The following is a 23171-nucleotide window of genomic DNA, read 5'->3' on the forward strand; positions in this document are numbered from 1 at the left end:
CAGTACAGGGATAATACACACAGTGATGTCACAGTACAGGGATAATATACACACAGTGATGTCACAGTACAGGGATAATACACACAGTGATGTCACAGTACAGGGATAATACACACAGTGATGTCACAGTACAGGGATAATACACACAGTGATGTCACAGTACAGGGATAATACACACAGTGATGTCACAGTACAGGGATAATACACACAGTGATGTCACAGTACAGAGATAATACACACAGTGATGTCAGTACAGGGATAATATACACAGTGATGTCACAGTACAGGATAATACACACAGTGATATCACAGTACAGGGATAATACACACAGTGATGTCACAGTACAGGATAATACACACAGTGATGTCACAGTATAGGGATAATACACACAGTGATGTCACAGTACAGGATAATACACACAGTGATGTCACAGTACAGAGATAATACACACAGTGATGTCACAGTACAGAGATAATACACACAGTGATGTCACAGTACAGGATAATACACACAGTGATGTCACAGTATAGGGATAATACACACAGTGATGTCACAGTACAGGATAATACACACAGTGATGTCACAGTATAGGGATAATACACACAGTGATGTCACAGTATAGGGATAATACACACAGTGATGTCACAGTATAGGGATAATACACACAGTGATGTCACAGTATAGGGATAATACACACAGTGATGTCACAGTATAGGGATAATACACACAGTGATGTCACAGTACAGGATAATACAGTGATGTCACAGTACAGAGATAATACACACAGTGATGTCACAGTACAGAGATAATACACACAGTGATGTCACAGTACAGAGATAATACACACAGTGATGTCACAGTACAGAGATAATACACACAGTGATGTCACAGTACAGAGATAATACACACAGTGATGTCACAGTACAGAGATAATACGTGTAATAGCACAGGGATAAAGCATGCAAACAAGTCACCATGCACACTGCTATATCACATGTTAGGCAACTATTATTTAGTGATGTTGTCATATACAGACTTTGTAATGATGTCACATCAGGCATAATGCTGTAGGGAGGGGATAATACCCACAGTAGGGGTAACCTTGAGTAACCATAGCCAAACATAGAATGAGGCCACATTTGGTTTTCACATCATTCACTGCTGTCACTAACTGCCCCTTAAGACTCAGTGGAAATGGAGCCGCTTAATGTTTGGCCCCATCGCAGCTGCTGTGCCCACTACCGATATAGTGACATCCATGACTACAGACAGACCCCTTCTTGCTACCGGTGCAGATTTTATACTGATCTTTTCTGCATTTACTTCATCTAGATATATCCATTAGTCTGATATAACGCAGCTGTCTGCCCTCTGCAGAACGTCCTCCAGGGTGCGCTATTCTTTTGATTTCTATGGACATATTCCTTCTTACAGCTGTCGCCCAACTTTCATACATGCTCCACTCAGCTTGGCAGATTTAGGTCTCTGTGTGAGCTATACCAACAGACAGTTTGGTTATTACCCGACTTTTCCAGACACAGATATAAGAAATTATTAAATCCTGATGACTTTTTGATTTTAGGAAGCAAAACTTTTGTAACAGGCACAATATCCCTAACCTGAGGAGCTGACGTTCTATTGTATTTGCCTATACTTATCTATATGCATGGTGTAAAGGGTTAACGTGGTCCGTGGCCATTTCCTAATCTTTCTCTGAGCTCAGTAGTAAATTTTGGTTAAATAATGTTCACGACCTCCGTCCAACGCATTAGCCGGAGCGCATGTAGCCAGGCCGTGCTGTGCTGTCATCTGCTGCCGTCTCGCCAGCCGCAGCCGCAGTCGGCTTGCTGCAATCCTCAATTATGGGAGGACATTTTGCTCTGCAGAAGCCGTTTCTCACTTGGTTTCGTACCCTGTGGATCCTGTTCAGCCGCATGTAAAGAGCAGGCGCTGCCATTAACCCCTTCATGTACAAACAGGAACCCTCATAGCCTCTCTGTACTAGGCATATGGCGCACACATCAGACGTATATGATTTAATAAATGGTAACCTATGTGCATTGTGTAGGTTTAGATTGTATATGTGTCTGCTATAAGCTGAGCATTACAGATATGTATGTAGTAAATATCACTAGTACATCGCCCTAATAATTCACTATAAAGCAGCTACATATAGCGGGCCACAGAACATCAAGGTAAATGATTTAAAACAGCATCCAGGTCTAACATAGTGAAGGTTGCTGTCTGCATTCCGCATGGTCTAGGGCAGTGGAGGGGTTAATGTCTGCATCTCTGATGACCTAGGGCAGTGGAGGGGCTAATATCTGCATCCCTGATGAGCTAGGGCAGTGGAGGGGTTAATGTCTGCATCCCCAATGACCTAGGGCAGTGGAGGGGCTAATATCTGCATCCCTGATGAGCTAGGGCAGTGGAGGGGTTAATGTCTGTATCCCCAATGACCTAGGGCAGTGGAGGGGCTAATATCTGCATCCCTGATGAGCTAGGGCAGTGGAGGGGTTAATGTCGGCATCCCCGATGACCTAGGGCAGTGGAGGGGCTAATATCTGCATCCCTGATGAGCTAGGGCAGTGGAGGGGTTAATGTCTGCATTCCTCATGGTCCAGGGCAGTGGAGGGGTTAATGTCTGCATTCCTCATGGTCCAGGGCAGTGGAGGGGTTAATGTCTGCATCCCTGATAACTAAGGCCAATAGAAGGGTTAATGCCTGCATCCCCGATGACCTCGGACAGTGGAGATGTTAATGTCTGTATTCCTCATGGTCTAGGGCAGTGAAGGGGTTCATGTCTGCATCCCTGATGACCTAGGGCAATGAAGGGCTAAGTATGCTTGGTGGTCTTGGTGGTAACGTTAATATTCCAGTTATCAGCAGAAAATGAGTTACTGACAGTATTCCTGGTGATCTTGGATTGTGAAGGGGTTAATACCAGTGTAAGTGGTGGTCTTGAACATGTAGGGGATAGTTCCAGTATGCCTGGGGCTTTTGGCTAATAGAGGGGGTCAATGCAAGAATCCCAGATTGTTTAGGACACTGATGGGATTAATGTCAGTACACTTGGTGGTCTAGGACAGAAAGGGGTTAGTTCCAGCACCTTTGTATCAGTATATCTGGTGTTCTAGGGCAGGAGGGGGTTAGTTCTAGTATCCTTTTCGGGGTCGAGGACATTGAATGGGTTAATGTAGAGATCCCTGATTGTCTAGGACAGTAGGGTGGTGAATACCTGGTAGTAGTGAAGGGCTAAGGTACTGGATCCTTCATGGAGGGGATAATTCTACATACTTGGGGGTCCAGTGATCACTCACCTCTCCATGCTCCTGCACTGCGCTCCCTGTTACTTCCTGTTTCCTCCCTGCAGAGATGAGTCCTAGGAGATTATAGAGAGGACTGTGCAGCTGTTCCTCTATGGTTGCACAGTTCCCTCTATGATTGGGCAGAGCGATTTATCTTTCCATTCTCAAAGTGATGAGCTCAAGAAACCTTTATGGGGCAGACTTTCCTTGGGACTGAGCAGCTTAGAGGGAGCAGTGGTCATGTAGGCTGTTTGTTGTATTGCATCTAATCCCCATTTACTTGAATAGAACTGACCTGCAATACAGGACATGACCCATAGACAGGTGTGGCGCTGTCTCTGTAAGAAAACTGTCATGTTTTCTTAGTATCTATTTTGAGATACTGAGCTTTTCTTGCTTGACCTTGACCCAGTAGGTAAGAGCCCCAGATGCTGTCATAATGACCTATAACCATCTCTCACACAGGTTGTTCTTGACGTTGGCTGCGGGACTGGAATTCTCTCAATGTTTGCAGCACGGGCCGGCGCCAAGAAAGTGTACGCTGTCGATCAGTCGGAGATCGTCTACCAGGCGATGGACATAATCCGGTGAGTGAGTACAGAGCAGCGCCCGGTGTTGCCGCTGTGAACCCAGTGTGTTTCTTAAAATTGTGTTAATAGGGTTTTGCTTACTGGGCAGCCCCTTTAACCCTGCCCTCCATGCGGCATCCATTTACAGTACTGGTGTCTGGTTTTTAACACATAGTACGATATTGGATGGTGCAGGCTCACAAGGAGCTGATGTTTCCAAATCTGCACATAGACATTGAATAGAGTGGTAGGAAGCGTACTGTAGTATAACCCTTTAAAGCTATATATCCTGGCTCCTCCCATTTCAGAAGCTCCTCCCTTCTGTCAATTCTCGTCCGTTTCTTAATTTCTTGCTGTAGGTTTAGTTCCTGTATTATATTATTTTGGTCCTTGCTGTTATGGACATTCCCTTTCAGCGCATTGACTTCTTGCTGAGCTTGTGCTTCTATACAGGAGACAATCAGAGGAAGCAGAGCTGCAGTATAAAGCATAATGAATTAGACCAGATCTGGGTTTCAGATCATTGCAGACTCCATCAGACGATGCAGCTAATAGCTGTGTCCCAATGGCAAAAAACTCTACATTGAACTCTGCAGTTGGTGCGTAGTGGCTGATAACAGGATGCAATGCATTAAAGGCAGACATTAGCTTCAGTATCACTCAAGCTAAAACTTGTAATCCCATCCAGGGATGCTATTGTCAGCCTGCAATGGTTGATAACAGAGAGCAATAACGTGTTTTCAGATTTTGGCTACAGTAGTAATCCTGTGACTGCATATTTGCAGACTGAGGGGTTTTTTGCACAGCGTTGCGCTGTGTTTCTGCTCTCCAGTCGCGCAGGTGTTCGGGGCTGACACTGGAGGCCTCGCGCTATTGATTTTGGATGGCTAGCAAAACGCTTTGCTGGATTTTGTGCGGATCTGTTTGGCCTGCAGCCTGACTTGGAACAGACCCTGGTCATGCTTGGGGGCCTGAGCTGAGCTGGCATGGTCAGTCCCTCAGCACTGGCAGCAATGCACAAGTGTCTGCTAAGGCTACACACAAGGTGGATTTGTTGCCTTGTCTTAAAGAAGCGGCATCATCTGTTTTATGGCTCCTTGTCCTCCCAGCTGCTTTAGGCTATTAGGCTGCAGTTTGTTTTATTTCTCCCGTTTCCTATATCATTCACCTTGTGCATCAGTGGATACAGGAGCTGGAGTCCCTGTCAGCCGAAGCCTGGGATATATGGGTGAGGGGGACGGATATATGGCACCAGGCCGGGGCATCATGTATTGCAGTTGTACGAGGACCATATCACCTTGTGACGTGTTCAGTAAGAGCCTGAGGTAGTCTGAAGAGTCTCGGGCTGCTGCTCTCTCTCTCTCCCCAATACTTTACACTGCAGCCCTGCTTGTTTAGATTGGCTTCCGTATACAAACAGAAGCTCAGCAGTGCCCAGAGGTGATTTTAATGGCGGCAAGGAGAGAATCTGCAGCTATCTATAACTAAACCTCCAATGAGCAAAAAGTTACCAGGTACTGCTGTGCAAAACCCAAGGGGAGGAGCTCCCAAAAGGTAGGAGGGGCTATTGTAACCCCACCCATAAAAAAATAGGTCCTCTACTAATGTATTGTTTTAACTTGGGACTTCTACTGCCCCTGGTTTTATTTGGGTCAGGCTAGTTCTGATCTTGGGTCACATGATCAGAATCGGCATTCGCATTGCTCCGCCTCCTACTCTTCCATACTCATAGATAGTTACTAGAGATGAGCGAGTAGTATTCGATCGAATACCTCGCCGCCATAGGAATGCGTGTAACCCCTTGGTGTTCGGCCGCTTACACGCATTCCTATGGCGGCGAGGTATTCGATTGAATACTACTCACTCATCTCTAATAGTCACCCACACTATAGGGGATGGTTCAGTCGATCATTGTAATAGTAAAGCCTCCATGGTACAGGTGTGTACCTCCGTACATGGAAGGAAAGGTGGATCAACTCAAGTGGCAGATACTGGTTCTCCTCATGTGACCCAGGGTCGTAACAAGACCAGAACCCCAGATAGGACCCGGGGAAAGTAACAGTCCCAGGATGACCCCTTTTAACTCGAAAAATTACTTTCATCTAGCTGCAGTTTTCACTCTGTTCAGAGTCTTCGAAATAGTATGACGCTTCCTGTTCTGTAAAAATCACTTCTCATCAGTCATCTTATTATCGTCACAAAATTACAATGACGGGTAACACGTAACAATATGGGATGCCCCATTGACAATAGGTGACAATCGCAGCTCAGGTCACAGAGCATGCCCACAGTATTCTCCTATAGAAGTCAATGAATATCTACAGATTACAGCTACCGATAATCCACGTGGCTGCTGTAAAGCAAGTCTCTAAATGCTGTAATCAAAAATAATAGAGCTGAGCCTAAATTTGGACAACACCAGCAATAGGGAAGCAAAGTGAAGAGTAACCATAATAGTAATAACTAATAGGAATACATTGTTGCACAGAAGACTCTCAGGAATTCTTATAGGTGTGTGACTATTTCGGAAGAAGAAAACGCAGTGCAAAAGTGGACCATCGTGGGGGAAAAATGTGTGAAGGAGCCCAAATAACGCAGTAGCGCAGTATTAGGGGACGCAGGTCTCGCTCCTGCAGGGTCCTCCACGATATTCATCTCCAGTTAGTCCCGGATTACGCCATGAATGTGTAATTGATATTTTATACTCTCTGTCCGAGGCCCAGTTCAAGAGTTCGCCGCCCCCCCCCCGAGCAGCTTCTCATCCCTTTGTTTCACGAGGTCGTCTTTTTCAATTACGCCTTTAATGAGATTCCCGGGGCGCAGCGGCTGCCGGCAGGCTGAGATAGCGGGGAGAGGACCGAGATAAGGGCAGAGCCGCACCGCAGTGAATAATTCTGGCCCTGGCAGTAACATTAGCTGTCATGTTGGTCGCACGTGGACGGAGATTGATCCTCTTCAGTACGAATGGGGGAGATCTCGGCCCTTCTGCAGGATTTATATAACTTTTTGTGTGTTTTTGTAATTTCTCTGACTTTTGAGCATCATCAGATTGGAATCCAGATAACAGATGCTGAGTGAAGACTAGCAATGGCCGCCATAGCATCACCCCAGTTATGTACATTGTTACATAGCGTTACCCCCTCCCTTTTTCATTTCTCTCCTATGGCCTTATCTAGGTAGTGTCAGTCTTCACTGCTGTGCTAGCATTCTGTTCATGAGACATGAAGATGAGGATTACGACTTTTGCTTTCCACTAGATAGTGTGTAATGTTATATATATCGCAAGGATCTAGATGCAGCAGATAATTTACACTGTGAATTTTGCCCTTGATCTGGCCATGGATGTGTAGCAAATTTCACCCAGTGCATTGCAAAACCAATTTGTCCACATCTGGACCCAGCCTTAAAGGGGTTATGTAACAGAGAGTCAGAACCACAGCAGGAGAGGTGGAGAAACGAGATTTCAGATTCCCTCGGAGATCTGCAAGGGTAAGGATAGGGGCAGTGTAGTAGTAGACAAGATTATCCAGTGCACTGACAAAGTTTTATTTGCCCACATAACCCCTTAAAGGGGTTATCCAGAGACTTGGATTTCGCTTACCTGGTCCTGGCATTTGTTAAAGACGGACCCGGGGTTGTGGGCTGGTTCCGACCCTGGGTCATGTGATCAGAACCAGCCCCATCCCCTGGGTCGCTCTGCATGGGGCTGGTTGCAATCACATGACCTAGAGTTGGAACCAGCCCAAAACACAACAGGTCCAACTCCAACAATCTCCCAGCCCAGGAGCCCCTTTAAGGTTCCCAATCATTGAATGTCTTTTATATTGTGTCCATCTGCAGAATCCAATAGTCCGGCCTCACGGATTCCAGACTACCAGACTGTGATTGTATTAGTAGGATGTAGCAGTCTGGGGACCATGAAGATACGAGGACGTGTTTGTGCGTGCTGTCTGGACGCGGTGTCACTCTTTACAATGTTCGCCTTTTGCTTTCAGCCTGAATAAGTTGGAAGATAGAATCTCTCTGATTAAAGGAAGAATAGAAGAGATTGATTTACCGGAGGAGAAAGTGGATATAATTATATCTGAATGGATGGTAAGTTGCACCGCGCTGAGGGATGGCGCCATTATTCATGCCAAGAAATATAACACATTTTCTAAGTTGAGATCATTTAAAGGGGAAGTGTCAACTAGAAACCTTGTATTCCTCTGCTGTGGTTAAGGACATAAAACATCGCTCCATTGGCTTTGCAGTTGAATGCTACATTATCTACTGCTTTCTGTTGTCAGCCAGTTTGGTAATAAAGGCGGCCATACAACCGCCAACTACCTGATGTCTACAGGGATGTCCTGACTCTCCCCCCAATGGGCAGATAATGGGGAAAGAAGGATTGGGCATGTTGAATTTTAATATACCCGATTCTTGTTTTCTCAAGGGAGATGTCTGGATGGGACGGAGGTGTTTGGTAGCAATTTATTCCCCATGAGACATGTATGCTCGGTGAAGCTGAGTGTGCATGTGTATGACGATATATTCTATACACATGCACTCTAGATATGTTGTGTACAAGGTACCCCGCTATTCTCTCCAAATAACCAGTAAATACCTTTAAAAGGGTTGTCCACGATTTAGGTTTGGTGGTCTATAAATATTTGATCATTGGGTGTCTGACAAGCAGCCCCTGCGCTGATCAGCCTTACTATACACAACATGGGGCTGGAAGCCATTGGATCCATGCCTTGTTTAGTGGCGAGCACTGGTACTGCCGCTCAGCCTCCATTGACTTCTGTGTAAATAGAGGCTTGTTACTAGGGATACATTGTAACCATTGGAACCTTTTCACCGAGGTTGTCATGCAAAGTGTCCCTTATAACCAGTCTGTCTCTGAGCACTCCAATTATAGGGTAAAAAGGAGACGGTGGAGACTCCGGCAGCCACTTTCTTGTTATTTTGATGGAGCACCCCTTTAAGTATTTACTCTGTAAAGTTCTTGAGCATTTCTTCTGATTCCTTCTCATTATTCTTTCGGCTGCTTCTCCGTCTGTTTTTCAATGAGTCTTTCCGCTGAGCCCATTAATCTCCTTATCATGGGAATATCTGATATCTTGTTGTGTCAAGGTCTCTGCTTGCTCCGGATACATTTGCATTTTCCTGCACCTTTTATCATTGCAGTAACTTGCACGGCTCTGTCGTGCGAGTCTCCGTCCTCATCCCGCTCCGTAGACCATTCGTCTTCATGAGCAGCATGTGGCCATTATAACCCTCGTCACATCTACGCCTCGGCTCTACTGCATTACTTACCGAAATTTGCATTTGTAAGATGCGTGGGAGAAAAAGATGTCACAAAATGCGTCCGACCCTCCTAATGTACGCCTAAAAGCCCTATTACTGACATTAAAGGACTTGTGCAGTCCTATGTAGATACATGTCAACCATAGTATAAGAAGTTAGAGGCTGAAAATGCACACTGGCTTAATCCTGCGCACAGAGCTGAGGGTTTGTCACAGTGTATCAGTGAACTGCATTCTGTTCCAGGTATTCATGGAGACGTCATGAAATAAACCAATCCGGCTCTTCTCTGTCTTCCCGCCCTCCCCCACTGCCTTCAATAAATTTTAATGTTAAAAAAAAAAGAAATAAACCAATCCTGTAAAATCCCTTTAAAGTTAATTTGTCCCCCAAAATGGCCTTATATTTTTAATTTTCCATGCCTATATCTATAGTTTACGAAAAGTTCCATATTCTGCAATTTCACTCTGACCACTAGGCCTAATAATAGACAGCTAATTGCCAATTCTATAGGAGTTTTCTTTGCAGCAGTTACCTCCTTTGTATTCCAGACATGATTACAATGGAAGATAACACCTCTATAGACTACCACTGAGCCATCATTACGTCACTACTGATAATAGATGATGTCACAGCTTAGCTCCTCCCCCTCTCTGCGTACAGCATGTCTAGAAAACTCCTCGACAGACTTAGTCAACTCCGGCTTATGGCTCCCTATATAATGGGGTTGAAATTCTTCCGCATAATACAGGTGACGTCACTTTAAGAGGGGGTTAATACTTTTGAAACATTGAACTTCTTTATGCAAATTTGCTTGGAAATGTCCATATTGCTAACTGCGGTTACTATGGTGATATACTGCTGCTTCGCCGCCGCGTACACCCCGCAGTTTACGCATTTCGTGTTCTGTTTTTTTGGATTAATGCTGAAATTAGAGCCTCCATTTATGTGCTGGCAGCTGGTAACGCGGAGAACTGCAAGCTTAACACTTTCCCGCCTGGCCCTCGTCCAAAAACATAAAATATATACAATAAATACAATAAAGATTATGTATTTTGTATAACTGTATAGCAAAAAATATTACATAGATATAATAAACCAAAAAATATAGAGATAATAGAGAGATTTTATCACTCTAACCATAACCAAGTCGGTCAGTTTTGCAGAAATCCGTAGTATAATGAAATGGAAGAAGCATTGTAATATACATTTTCAGAAAAATGCTTCTTTCTCCACTTATTACACTCTTTTCTTTCTGTCCTAAACTTTTCACTTACCATGAAATCATTTCCGAATCCATCTTTGTCTTCCAAGACGGACTGCCTGCTTACAAATGTATCACATTCCAGCTGTCCATAGAAGTCTTTGGAGAGAGGAGGGGAAAAGTGTTAGACCTTGTCCAGGGAGTCTCTTTTTTTTTTTTTGTCTTTTAAATTCTGTACCTAAGAGTTCAGGGTTGGTTCTGACTCATGAATCTTATTAGAGAAAAATGCTTCTTTTTCCATTTAATCAGGCTCTTTTATTCCTATCTCCTAAACTCTTCACTCGCTGTGAAATCTCTAATGAATCGGTCTTGGTCTTCCAAGATGGACTGTCAGCTCACAATTGTATCGGATTACAACTGTACTGTACTTGGGACTGGCCCCTAAATGGGTCACATGATCGGATCCAGCACCAAGGTCAATCGCCTCTTCCCTCTTAATTGGTTTTCACAGATAGGTTACTTGTGCTGTGGGGTCTGGAAGACTACAGTAAAGCTATCCCCCATTGCACAGGTCACTAGTGGTGAAAATGGGAGAGGCAGGGAGAAGGTGGAACTATTCCATTGCTGGTTCCATCTATGTGACCTAAGGTCAGAACCAGCCATAGCACCTGGGTGAGTGCAGCATCTAAAATCCTTTAGAAAAGGTAAGTCAAAAAAGACTCCCTTAAGAACTCCTTTTAAAGGGGTTTTCTGGCCCCAAAGCGATGCTTCATACTGATGACCACAGAGGATAGTTTAACCTGGATACAATTGTCACAAACCCTCAGCTATTAGAAGTCCTGCCCATGATATAACTTCACTCTAGAATCCCGTCTTGTTCCGTTTTGTTGTGTTACATTGTGGCTCCGGTGATGGTGTTGTACGCCTGCCGCATGTGGAGCAGAGCCGCTCTGTTTTAGGGTAATTAATTCTGAAGGTGGTAACCGGGGGCCAAAGAACGAAAATATTAAATGTTCATTTAGGGAAGGGAATTCTGGGAAAGTTGTCAGGTATAATTCTGCTTCCAGATGGCTCCCCTACAGGTGGAGCAGCAGCCTGTGAAATTACATTGTAAATGGCTCTGCATGTGAGAGAGGCCGGAGGAGTGCAAGAGGATGGGAAAGAACAGCCCAGGGACAGCGCAGGGTACTGTATAGAGCGGGGGTCTACAGCTAGTGCAAGACTACAACTTGTCTGCATGTCATGACAGCTAGGCATGCTGGGAGTTGTAGTTTTAAATTACAAGAATCTGGAACACATGGATAAATATGGATAATACAGAACTTGCTGGAGTATAATAGAGGTTGTAAATCAGGATCTGTACAGGATAAGTAATGTATGTACACGGTGACTGTACCAGCAGAATAGTGAGCGCAGCTCTGAAGTATAATACAGAATGTAACTCAGGATCAGTACAGGATAAGTAATGTATGTACACGGTGACTGTACCAGCAGAATAGTGAGAGCAGCTCTGAAGTATAATACAGAATGTAACTCAGGATCAGTACAGGATAAGTAATGTAATGTATGTACACAGTGACTGTACCAGCAGAATAGTGAGAGCAGCTCTGAAGTAAAATACAGAATGTAACTCAGGATCAGTACAGGATAAGTAATGTAATGTATGTACACAGTGACTGTACCAGCAGAATAGTGAGCGCAGCTCTGGAGTATAATACAGGATGTAACTCAGGATCAGTATAAAATAAGTAATGTAATGTATCTTCATAGTGACTGTACCAGCAGAATAGTGAGCGCAGCTCTGGAGTATAATACAGGATAAGCAATGTAATGTATGTACACAGTGACTGCACCAGCAGAATAGTGAGCGCAGCTCTGGAGTATAATACAGGATAAGTAATGTAATGTATGTACACAGTGACTGCACCAGCAGAATAGTGAGTGCAGCTCTGGAGTATAATACAGGATGTAACTCAGGATCAGTATAAAATAAGTAATGTAATGTATCTTCATAGTGACTGTACCAGCAGAATAGTGAGCGCAGCTCTGGAGTATAATACAGGATAAGCAATGTAATGTATGTACACAGTGACTGTACCAGCAGAATAGTGAGCGCAGCTCTGTAGTATAATACAGGATAAGCAATGTAATGTATGTACACAGTGACTGCACCAGCAGAATAGTGAGCGCAGCTCTGGAGTATAATACAGGATATAACTCAGGATCAGTACAGGATAAGTAATGTAATGTATGTACACAGTGACTGCACCAGCAGAATAGTGAGCGCAGCTCTGGAGTATAATATAGGATGTAACTCAGGATCAGTACAGGATATGTAATGTATGTACACAGTGACTGTACCAGCAGAATAGTGAGCGCAGCTCTGGAGTATAATACAGGATATAACTCAGGATCACTACAGGATAAGTAATGTAATGTATGTACACAGTGACTGTACCAGCAGAATAGTGAGCACAGCTCTGGAGTATAATATAGGATATAACTCAGGATCAGTACAGGATAAGTAATGTAATGTATGTACACAGTGACTGCACCAGCAGAATAGTGAGTGCAGCTCTGGAGTATAATACAGGATATAACTCAGGATCAGTATAAGTAATGTAATGTACGTACACAGTGACTGCACCAGCAGAATAGTGAGTGCAGCTCTGAAGTATAATACAGGATATAACTCAGGATCAGTATAAGTAATGTAATGTATCTACATAGTGACTGTACGTTTCATATACATTCGTTGATATTTTATATACCGTACACTGTGTGTGTGTTCTAATTGGGGCGTCTATTACATAGAGTAATCTCCCTGCCTGTCCTCCCTTTGAGCTCCGTTACAGCGCCATCACTCTGTAGATATTATTATTCCACCTTCTGGGAATGAGGCCTCTGAAAAACATCAGCAATGAAGGACAGTGGGATATTGGGGCACAGTATACACTGACATGTTGGACTTTGATATTTGTCTTACTTTGGGACCCAGATATGTCAGATCCCCATGAATGGGATTATGTTGTTGGGTTGGCGGAGGATTTTGTCATGAAATCCATTTTACAGCAAACATAATTGAAAGTGATAAAACCAGAGCCAGTGGTTTAGTGTGGAGAAACCTATTACCTTGTGATAACCTATTACAGTGCCCCCTGCTGGGCCGAATAATGAGGATGATCTTGGGCAACAGCCAACAAGGAGATTGTAGAGCCTAAAAATAAAATCACCAGGAAATAGAAGTCCTTGACTTGTTCTTAGTTCTCTGGGAAAGCTGGGTGGTTGTCAAAATTGCCACCACAGCTCCCACCGGGTATACCACCCAACTTTCCCACATGCCAGTTTGCAGCAGCACAGAAGCATTGAATGTAAGCAGTCCATGGGCTGATGTTCATATGATGATCACCCAACTCTACTAGAAACAGATAAGCGATACCTCACACAGGACAATAACAGGGTAGAGAGTATTTCACTCTAGTTTCTTAGCAGTATCTGGGAAAGCTGGGTGATTCTTAATATAGTCACCCAGCTTTCCTGGACATTACACTGAGAGTGGAAGGTGAATTACTTTACAACAGGACTGTTCGGATATCCTGTAAAGTGACTTTATTACTTGTCACCCAGCTTTTCTAGAATCGGAATGAAGTAAGAAATGTCTGAATAGAATAATCGGCAAATTAAAGGGAATGTTCAATATTAGAACTTGTCTCTTTTCTAATTTTGTTAAATCTTAGATCATGGCATTGATTTGTCCTTTTTTTTTTTTAAATGGACGTTTTCTGGTATCACGTTCCCTTTAAAGAAACAGCGCCCCCTTTGTCCATGGGTGGAGTCTGGTATTGCAATGTAGCTCAGTGCACTTGAATAGAATGAGCTGCAATATCGGGCAAAGATTATGGACACAGGTGGCGCTGTTTATAGTAAATTGTGCTTTTTCCTCGTCCTGGACAATCCCTTTAATTTCTTCCAGTGATTGCTTAAGATAATGAGATGTTACTGCGCCCGGTCTTGGGTCTCTCTGTGTGTCTTGAAAGAGTCTTATACCTTGTTTCTCTCTTTCTCTCACAGGGTTACTTCCTGCTGTTTGAGTCCATGCTGGATTCCGTTATTTATGCAAAGGACAAGTATCTGAGCGCCGGAGGAGCGGGTACGTATGGAAATGTCGCCGGTATATGGGAACATTGCAGGGACAGTGTGAACCCTCTGCTGTAGATGGCGTTCTGCTTGACTGGGAATGTTCCCTCTACAGATGAGCGATGGCGCCATTAGTACTCACTTTAAGGCGTTCTACTGAGCGCTTTGTATTCTGCTGGCCGCAAATGGGTTGTTTAAGTTTTGGGTGTAACCCCTTCATGTCCAGATCTCTCCAGTGCTTTGTGCTAAGAGTGATGCCGTTCAGCAGAAATAGAAGTCCTTGCACCGGTACCAGCTGTTTCTTCGTTGTATCTGTTCCCGGGAAGGCTGGGTGGCTTCCATTATGAAGTCTGCTCACAGGAGTTCCCATCTATCTTTCCTGGATTTTTGCTTATATTGCTGTATAGCTAATAAGGAATCTGGAAACGCTGGGTGACATTCAGCTTTCCCAGAAAAAGATATTACTTCATAAGGGATAAACAAAATATTCTTGACATTACACATCTGTCTTATTCACATAAATGGGGCACCCTTCTCTATAACATCTCTCCTGTCACCTGTGTTCATTGATACATAGCCTGTGTCACTCACTTCGCTCCCTGCCTATCTTCTACCTGTGTGATCTGCCTTCCCTGAAGGTTTGGATGCTTTCTGTTCTTTCCTCACTTTTACCTACTGTACAAACTCTTCCCTTCCTTACTGCTATCTCTAATCTGATTCTCTGATGCCAATCTTTGGCCCTGTGTGTGACAGATGTACCAGTCTGAGCAGTATGTTCGGAGACGAGCTTTTAGTTGTCTATGATACTAGGAGTCTTTGCCTCTCTGCTAAATACTGTCCAATGCTGCAGCCAGTTTCACGGCGGAGTCTCGGCTAAGACTGAGAGAAGAGGGAAAGGGTGATCACATTGAGCCAACACAGTCAAGAACAGTCTAATGTTGGCTATATTACACATTAAGTTACATTCAGCGGCACAGTCGTCTGTATGAAGGAGCTACACAGACTTTACAGCAGCAAAATGATAGGAAATTGTTAATGAAGACAGAAACAAATCTGCGACCTCAGGTCCTATTCCTCTACTATAGTGTTTCTCAACCTGCCATATGTACCTCAGCTGAGTATGGGGTACTTGTTTCAGCTTAAAACCACTGTGGGGCACTGTGGAGGCCATTATACTACTTGGGGGAAGGGGGTGGCACTGAGGGGTCCATTACATATTTTGTAGATGGAGGCCCCAAAAAACCTTATTTGTTAACACTTATGAATGACCGCTATTTTGGGGTCCTTAGTTGGGACTTTTTGTGGTGCATATATGTGAGATGACTGTGTACGTACAGTATATTATATATATATATGTGACTGTATACATGTATCTGGAGGCTGTATAAATACAGTATAGATGTGTGGTTACTATACAAGTATATATGTGTGGTGGCAGTATACATACATATGTCAGATGACTGTAGTCATACAGTATATATATATGTTGTGACTGTATATATGAGGAGACTATACATGTATAATTGAGATGGCTGTACATATGTGAGTTTGTGTATAATATATACACACACACAAGTACACATATACATACACACACCTAGGTGTGCGGACAGTGTATACTTATGTGAGTGACTGTATACATACAGTATATAGGTGAGGTGACTATACATGGCGCTCCATCCTACATCTAGTCCAGGCTTCCTGCGCACACAGACTACTGTAATGAATTCTCTGCTAGAAAGTCGTTAAATAATCCTAATTACTAGTGAAGTTCCTTATAATTACTGCGATTACTTTGTATCCCGTCTCTGCAAGCTGGAATCGATACAATGTAAATAAGAGCGAGTGATTTCTCTGTTCAGATCCATCTCCCCCACCACCACCACCATCATGCTATCTGTGCAGCGGGGGCTCGGTGCGTGTACGATTTCTGGCAGTTTGGTGTCTTTACGAGGTGGCGGTGGGGCTGGCTGTCTTTCATTTAATGCTGACACGTCTCAATGCAGTTATTCCATTCCCTCAGCTCGGCTTCCAGTCCATTGTACCACGTTCCACTGCATTGCTTTAATGACTCTCGGTGCTCGCTCATCACTGCCGCGCCATTGTGCTGTAATGTGCTCCCAGGCAACGTCAGAACAAAGGCAGCCGACTGGAATTATGTGAGAAATTCAATTAAAGACGTGAACATTACACACACGCTCATAATTGGTCATTGTGATCCCCGCTTCTATCACTCAGCGCCATGTGGAAGGTTTGGAAACACGAGCGGCGCTCAGGTGTGCACTCCGCCGGCTGCAAAACAGCGTGCACTATAGTGCTCATGTATGAAAACCGCTTTATGAGGCTGTAAACATGTCTCTGAATTCACGGAAAATAAAAAAAATATGTGGAGTCCTTCCTAAAGCACAGCCCTCCAAATTGGGACCTTTAAACGCCCTCTGACCTACCCTTAGAATATGTGATCGGTGGGGGACCGGCGCTTGGGACCCCCACAGATCAGCTGGCTGCAGTGTTTCTATGAGCATTGTGGCCTCTTCAGTGAAAATCAAGCACAGTGCCATATCTTGTATAGTGGCTGTACTTGGTATTGCAGAAATGGAATGAGACATGTGACTTATGAACATCATATCAGACCCCCACCAGTTACATATTGAGGACACATCCATAACTGATAGCTGATGGATCTCATTGCCCCTTAGAGTATGTTCTCACAGTGGAAAATGGATTCCGCGTAAGAACATACCGCGCGGCTAGCCACGACGGAATACCGATACGACGGATTAGACCCGAAGGAAAGGGCCTAATCAGAGGGAGTCTCATGCCGTGGCGGAATCAGCCGCGGAATCCGCGGCAAGATAGGGCGTCACTTCTTTGTTCCGCTACTAACTAGCGAGAAAAAGAAGCGCGCGGTTCTCATTGAAGTCAATAGGAGCCGTTTTTTGGAAGCGGATTTTGAGGCGGATTCAGAATCAATTGCCAAAAATTCCGTGTGAACATACCCTTACTATAGGTTCACATTAGTGTTGGCTCTCCTTAGTTCAGGTCCGTCAGAGGACCAGAACAACGGAATAATAACAATATCCGACTGTTATAATACCGTACTGCCTTAATAATACTGGACTGTTATATAGTATCCAAAATTATGATAATATTAGATTAGATTATAATCTCTGGCAGCTGTTACATGGTATCCTCCCATTACATATATTATAGTATAGTAATACTATTATAATATGATCATACATAGTTATATACCGCTATAATACTACCTGACTATAATACTGTAATATTAATACCTGACTTGCGTATAATCCAGACTTTACTATTGGACTGTAATAATACCCAGCTTTCATTATAGTATCTGCTTATTATAATAATTTCGGCCTCTTGATTTGCTTCCGACGTCTCTCCATGATGGCTGCGCCCGGGAGGGAGGGTCGGGCTTGGCGTTCTCCTTTTAGCCTTACTTATGGCTGGGGATGTGTAATCGGCTCGGCCTCGTCTTGGGTCTTCCTCCACGTGAGTTGTTACCAGTGACAAATGACTGCGGGGCAGTGAATCGAGAAGGACACAGATGTCAGAGCCGAGAATCCTCAGATGGACGATGAGGGGCGATTTCCGTCCAATCAGCACTTTGTTAATTTTACCTGTGAGGGGATCTAATTATTCATCTTTCCCCATCGCTTTCTGCAGATGTCGTAATTGAATAACATGTGAGGGCGCAACTACAGGCTGCAACCACTGCAAGGATTACTACTGACCTACTTCTAGGGCACAAGCTTAAGGATGTGGTCCCGTTTGGTAAAAATACAGTCTATTGTTCCCTGTTATCAGCCATAAAGAGAGGCTGACTGCAGTGTCCTATAGTAGGAGGATTTATCCACTTATCATGAAAACCTTTTTAAAGAGATATTACTATCTTAGGCATTTAAATGTATATGGCAGGAATATCCCTTTAATACCCAGTTCTCATTGTTGTTAAAGAGTGGGTTTAAGTATTACATTACTTATCCTGTACTGATCCTGAGTTACATCCTGTATTATACTCCAGAACTGCGCTCACTATTCTGCTGGTGCAGTCACTGTGTACATACATTACATAACTTATCCTGTACTGATCCTGAGTTACATCCTGTATTATACTCCAGAGCTGCGCTCACTATTCTGCTGGTACAGTCACTGTGTACATACATTACATTACTTATCCTGTACTGATCCTGAGTTACATCCTGTATTATACTCCAGAGCTGCGCTCACTATTCTGCTGGTGCAGTCACTGTGTACATACATTACATTACTTATCCTGTACTGATCCTGAGTTACATCCTGTATTATACTCCAGAGCTGCACTCACTATTCTGCTGGTGCAGTCACTGTGTACATACATTACATTACTTATCCTGTACTGATCCTGAATTACATCCTGTATTATACTCCAGAGCTGCGCTCACTATTCTGCTGATGCAGTCACAGTGTACATACATTACATTACTTATCCTGTATTATATTCCAGAGCTGCGCTCACTATTCTGCTGGTGCAGTCACTGTGTACATACATTACATTACTTATCCTGTACTGATCCTGAGTTACATCCTGTATTATACTCCAGAGCTGCACTCACTATTCTGCTGGTACAGTCACTGTGTACATACATTACATTACTTATCCTGTGCTGATCCTGAGTTACATCCTGTATTATACTCCAGAGCTGCACTCTCTATTCTGCTGGTACAGTCACTGTGTACATACATTACATTACTTATCCTGTACTGATCCTGAGTTACATCCTGTATTATACTCCAGAGCTGCGCTCACTATTCTGCTGGTGCAGTCACTGTGTACATACATTACATTACTTATCCTGTACTGATCCTGAGTTACATCCTGTATTATACTCCAGAGCTGCATTCAGTATTCTGCTGGTGCAGCTTTGGGGGCACCAATGATGGGTAAATGGTGTTTGTAAATGGGTGCAAAGTATAGGATGGTGTAGCTTTGTGGGTGCATTCATGTAAACAGTTACAATTGCATCGAAACTGCAATGGGGAGATTTTCTAAATTTACAAGTGGAACAAATTGATGCTCCATATTGACGCCCCAGGGTACAGACCCGGCATAGTCTTAGTCCAGACTGTATATATTGATGTCTCTGATGATTCTCCCGATGCTGCAGCAAGTAAAGGAGTTTTATTTCCCTGCTCTACTATTTTATTGCTCCCAGTAATTCATGTTATAAAAGGATATTGGGGAATTGTTGGGCAGGTAACGGGCACATTTTGGATGACCTTTGGTTTATGGAAACAGGAGATCTGCCTTAACCCATATCTATTGTATCTGGTTTATGTCCGCTCTCGTCCTCTCACACTTTTTGCACTCGGCATTTCATTCTCACTTAATATTAAGTCTGTTTTGACTTTTCCTCGTCTTTGCGTTTTTACGACCCTTCACTCCAGAACAGTCAGCAGATACAAATGTGATAATAAAGTGTTTATGGAGCAGAAAATACAAAATATTACAGAACGAGACTCATACAGAACGTGCATCCTCATTCATTGCTATCAGAACAGCGTGTGCCAGGTGTTGTTCCCTTGTGGAAATGTCAGATATCACTGCCTGCAAATCAGCCATCACCTGCAAACCATACAAGGACGGGAAATGTGTCTCCAAGATGCTGTATATATAATGTAATGTATGTACACAGTGACTGTACCAGCAGAATAGTGAGCGCAGCTCTGGAGTATAATACAGGATGTAACTCAGGATCAGTACAGGATAAGTAATGTAATGTATGTACACAGTGACTGCACCAGCAGAATAGTGAGCGCAGCTCTGGAGTATAATACAGGATGTAACTCAGGATCAGTACAGGATAAGTAATGTAATGTATGTACATATTCAAGCCTTAAATAAAATCATATATTTAGTATCTAGTTTGATAATAATATCATCCTTGTGTCTTTCAGTTTATCCAGACCGGTGTAACATCAGCATGGTGGCTCTGTGTGATCCGGAGAAGCACACAGGAAAGCTGACCTTCTGGGATGACGTCTATGGGTTTAACATGTCGTGTATGAAGAAAGCCGTCTTACCGGAGGCCATTGTGGAGTTTGTCAATCCTGATACTATTATCTCTGAACCGTTCATTATAAAGGTAGACAATCCTCTGTGAGCTCAGGACTCCAGACTGATATCTGCACTTATACATTGTAACAAACAATCAGGGCAGGGAATAAATATGTGATAAACTCACAGAAGATTGTATCGGCACCTGGAATTAAAGATAAAGTTTATTAGGCTAGGTTCACCACTGAGACTCGATGCAGATTTCACCAAAAAACGGTGGAGAGAGGTCCTGCACGGATGACTTTTCACTCTACTGATTTCGGTATAAAAACACGGGACACCCGGTGGACTCCATTATAGTCTATTGTCTTTTAGTGGATGGGCTCCCTGTCTTTAAAAATGGCGATACTCACCTTCCCCTGCTCCTCTGTCTTAGTGTCGGGTCACCTGGGTTGCTTTAATTCCCCCTAGCCAGTGCTTGGGTACCCAGTGCAAGGACGGGAGACTTGTGGGTAAGTGAGTATCCCTCCTGGGTTTTCCTTTTTGCCTTTAAAAACCTATATCCTAAAATTCGATCATGGAAAGCTGGGTGTTAACTGCTATGACTACTCTCATAGGTTTGTCACTCAGCTTTTCCCAGACTTCAAAAAGTCAAATCTTTCTGTGCAAATGAAATGTTCCAGCGGAGATCTCTTTAGTCTACAACTAGACAGATTTGAAGTTTAAGACTTCCTTTATTTTTTTTCCCTCTTTCAGGACATTAACTGTCTGACTGCTGCAGTGAAAGATTTGGATTTTTGCTCCGATTTCTCCCTGCCGATAACAAGGGATGGGGCGTGTACGGTGAGTGCGGACCTCTCTTCTGTTACTACATTGGTATGTGTGATACGTGTTCTCTGGAGAGCCTTGTGTGATACTGACTCTAGAATGTTCTCCTGGTGTGTTACTGGGGGGACGTACAGTATCTCTCTGAAGCAGCACGGCAAAGAAAGGGTTAAAAGGTTTAGAAAGCTGAATCATTATAACATGGACAATAAGACATAAGAATGGTCACTGTCTATTCACTGACAGCAAATGCACATCCCGAAAGTGGTGAGAAAATGATATACAGAGGATATTGGAAACTTATAGAATTCTTCATTATATGAAGGCAGAAAGGTACGATAACACACATGTAACAGGATTCACCCACATACAAGGCCTTGTCTCACTGCAGAACAGACAAATGGCTGCACGGAGCTTCTCCTAGTGACTTGCTTACTAGTCTGCTAAGTATATACATTGCAGTGAGTGCAGCTCTGGAGTATAATACAGGATGTAACTCAGGATCAGTACAGGATAAGTAATGTAATGTATGTACACAGTGACTGCACCAGCAGAATAGTGAGCGCAGCTCTGGAGTATAATACAGGATGTAACTCAGGATCAGTACAGGATAAGTAATGTATGTATACAGTGACTGTACCAGCAGAATAGTGAGCGCAGCTCTGGAGTATAATACAGGATGTAACTCAGGATCAGTACAGGATAAGTAATGTAATGTATGTACACAGTGACTGTACCAGCAGAATAGTGAGCGCAGCTCTGGAGTATAATACAGGATGTAACTCAGGATCAGTACAGGATAAGTAATGTAATGTATGTATGCAGTGACCAGCAGAATAGTGAGCGCAGCTCTGGAGTATAATACAGGATATAAGTCAGGATCAGTACAGGATAAGTAATGTATGCACACAGTGACTCTACCAGCAGAATAGTGAGCGCAGCTCTGGAGTATAATACAGGATGTAACTCAGGATCAGTACAGGATAAGTAATGTATGTACACAGTGACTCTACCAGCAGAATAGTGAGCGCAGCTCTGGAGTATAATACAGGATGTAACTCAGGATCAGTACAGGATAAGTAATGTAATGTATGTACACAGTGACTGCTCCAGCAGAATAGTGAGTGCAGCTCTGGAGTATAATACAGGATGATATCAGGATCAGTACAGGATAAGTAATGTAATGTATGTACACAGTGACTGCACCAGCAGAATAGTGAGTGCAGCTCTGGAGTATAATACAGGATGTAACTCAGGATCAGTACAGATAAGTAATGTAATGTATGTACACAGTGACTGCACCAGCAGAATAGTGAGCGCAGCTCTGGAGTATAATACAGGATGTAACTCAGGATCAGTACAGGATAAGTAATGTAATGTATGTACACAGTGACTGCTCCAGCAGAATAGTGAGCGCAGCTCTGGAGTATAATACAGGATGTAACTCAGGATCAGTACAGGATAAGTAATGTAATGTATGTACACAGTGACTGCACCAGCAGAATAGTGAGCGCAGCTCTGGAGTATAATACAGGATGTAACTCAGGATCAGTACAGGATAAGTAATGTAATGTATGTATGCAGTGACCAGCAGAATAGTGAGCGCAGCTCTGGAGTATAATACAGGATATAACTCAGGATCAGTACAGGATAAGTAATGTATGTACACAGTGACTCTACCAGCAGAATAGTGAGCGCAGCTCTGGAGTATAATACAGGATATAACTCAGGATCAGTACAGGATAAGTAATGTATGTACACAGTGACTCTACCA

General features: G+C 43.4%; 1 protein-coding gene across 1 annotated transcript in view; it reads left to right on the forward strand.

Moving 5' to 3' along the window:
- Positions 1-23171, forward strand: part of PRMT3 (protein arginine methyltransferase 3) — a 62235-nt gene that overhangs the window by 19370 nt on the left and 19694 nt on the right. The window contains exons 9-13 of the mRNA XM_075281299.1: positions 3775-3896; positions 7874-7973; positions 14443-14521; positions 20473-20660; positions 21329-21415. Coding sequence (XP_075137400.1) covers positions 3775-3896; positions 7874-7973; positions 14443-14521; positions 20473-20660; positions 21329-21415 — 576 coding nt within the window. The remainder of the gene's footprint in view (positions 1-3774; positions 3897-7873; positions 7974-14442; positions 14522-20472; positions 20661-21328; positions 21416-23171) is intronic.

The sequence above is a fragment of the Leptodactylus fuscus genome, chromosome 7, assembly GCF_031893055.1.
Source record: "Leptodactylus fuscus isolate aLepFus1 chromosome 7, aLepFus1.hap2, whole genome shotgun sequence".
In the NCBI taxonomy this organism is placed as follows: domain Eukaryota; kingdom Metazoa; phylum Chordata; class Amphibia; order Anura; family Leptodactylidae; genus Leptodactylus; species Leptodactylus fuscus.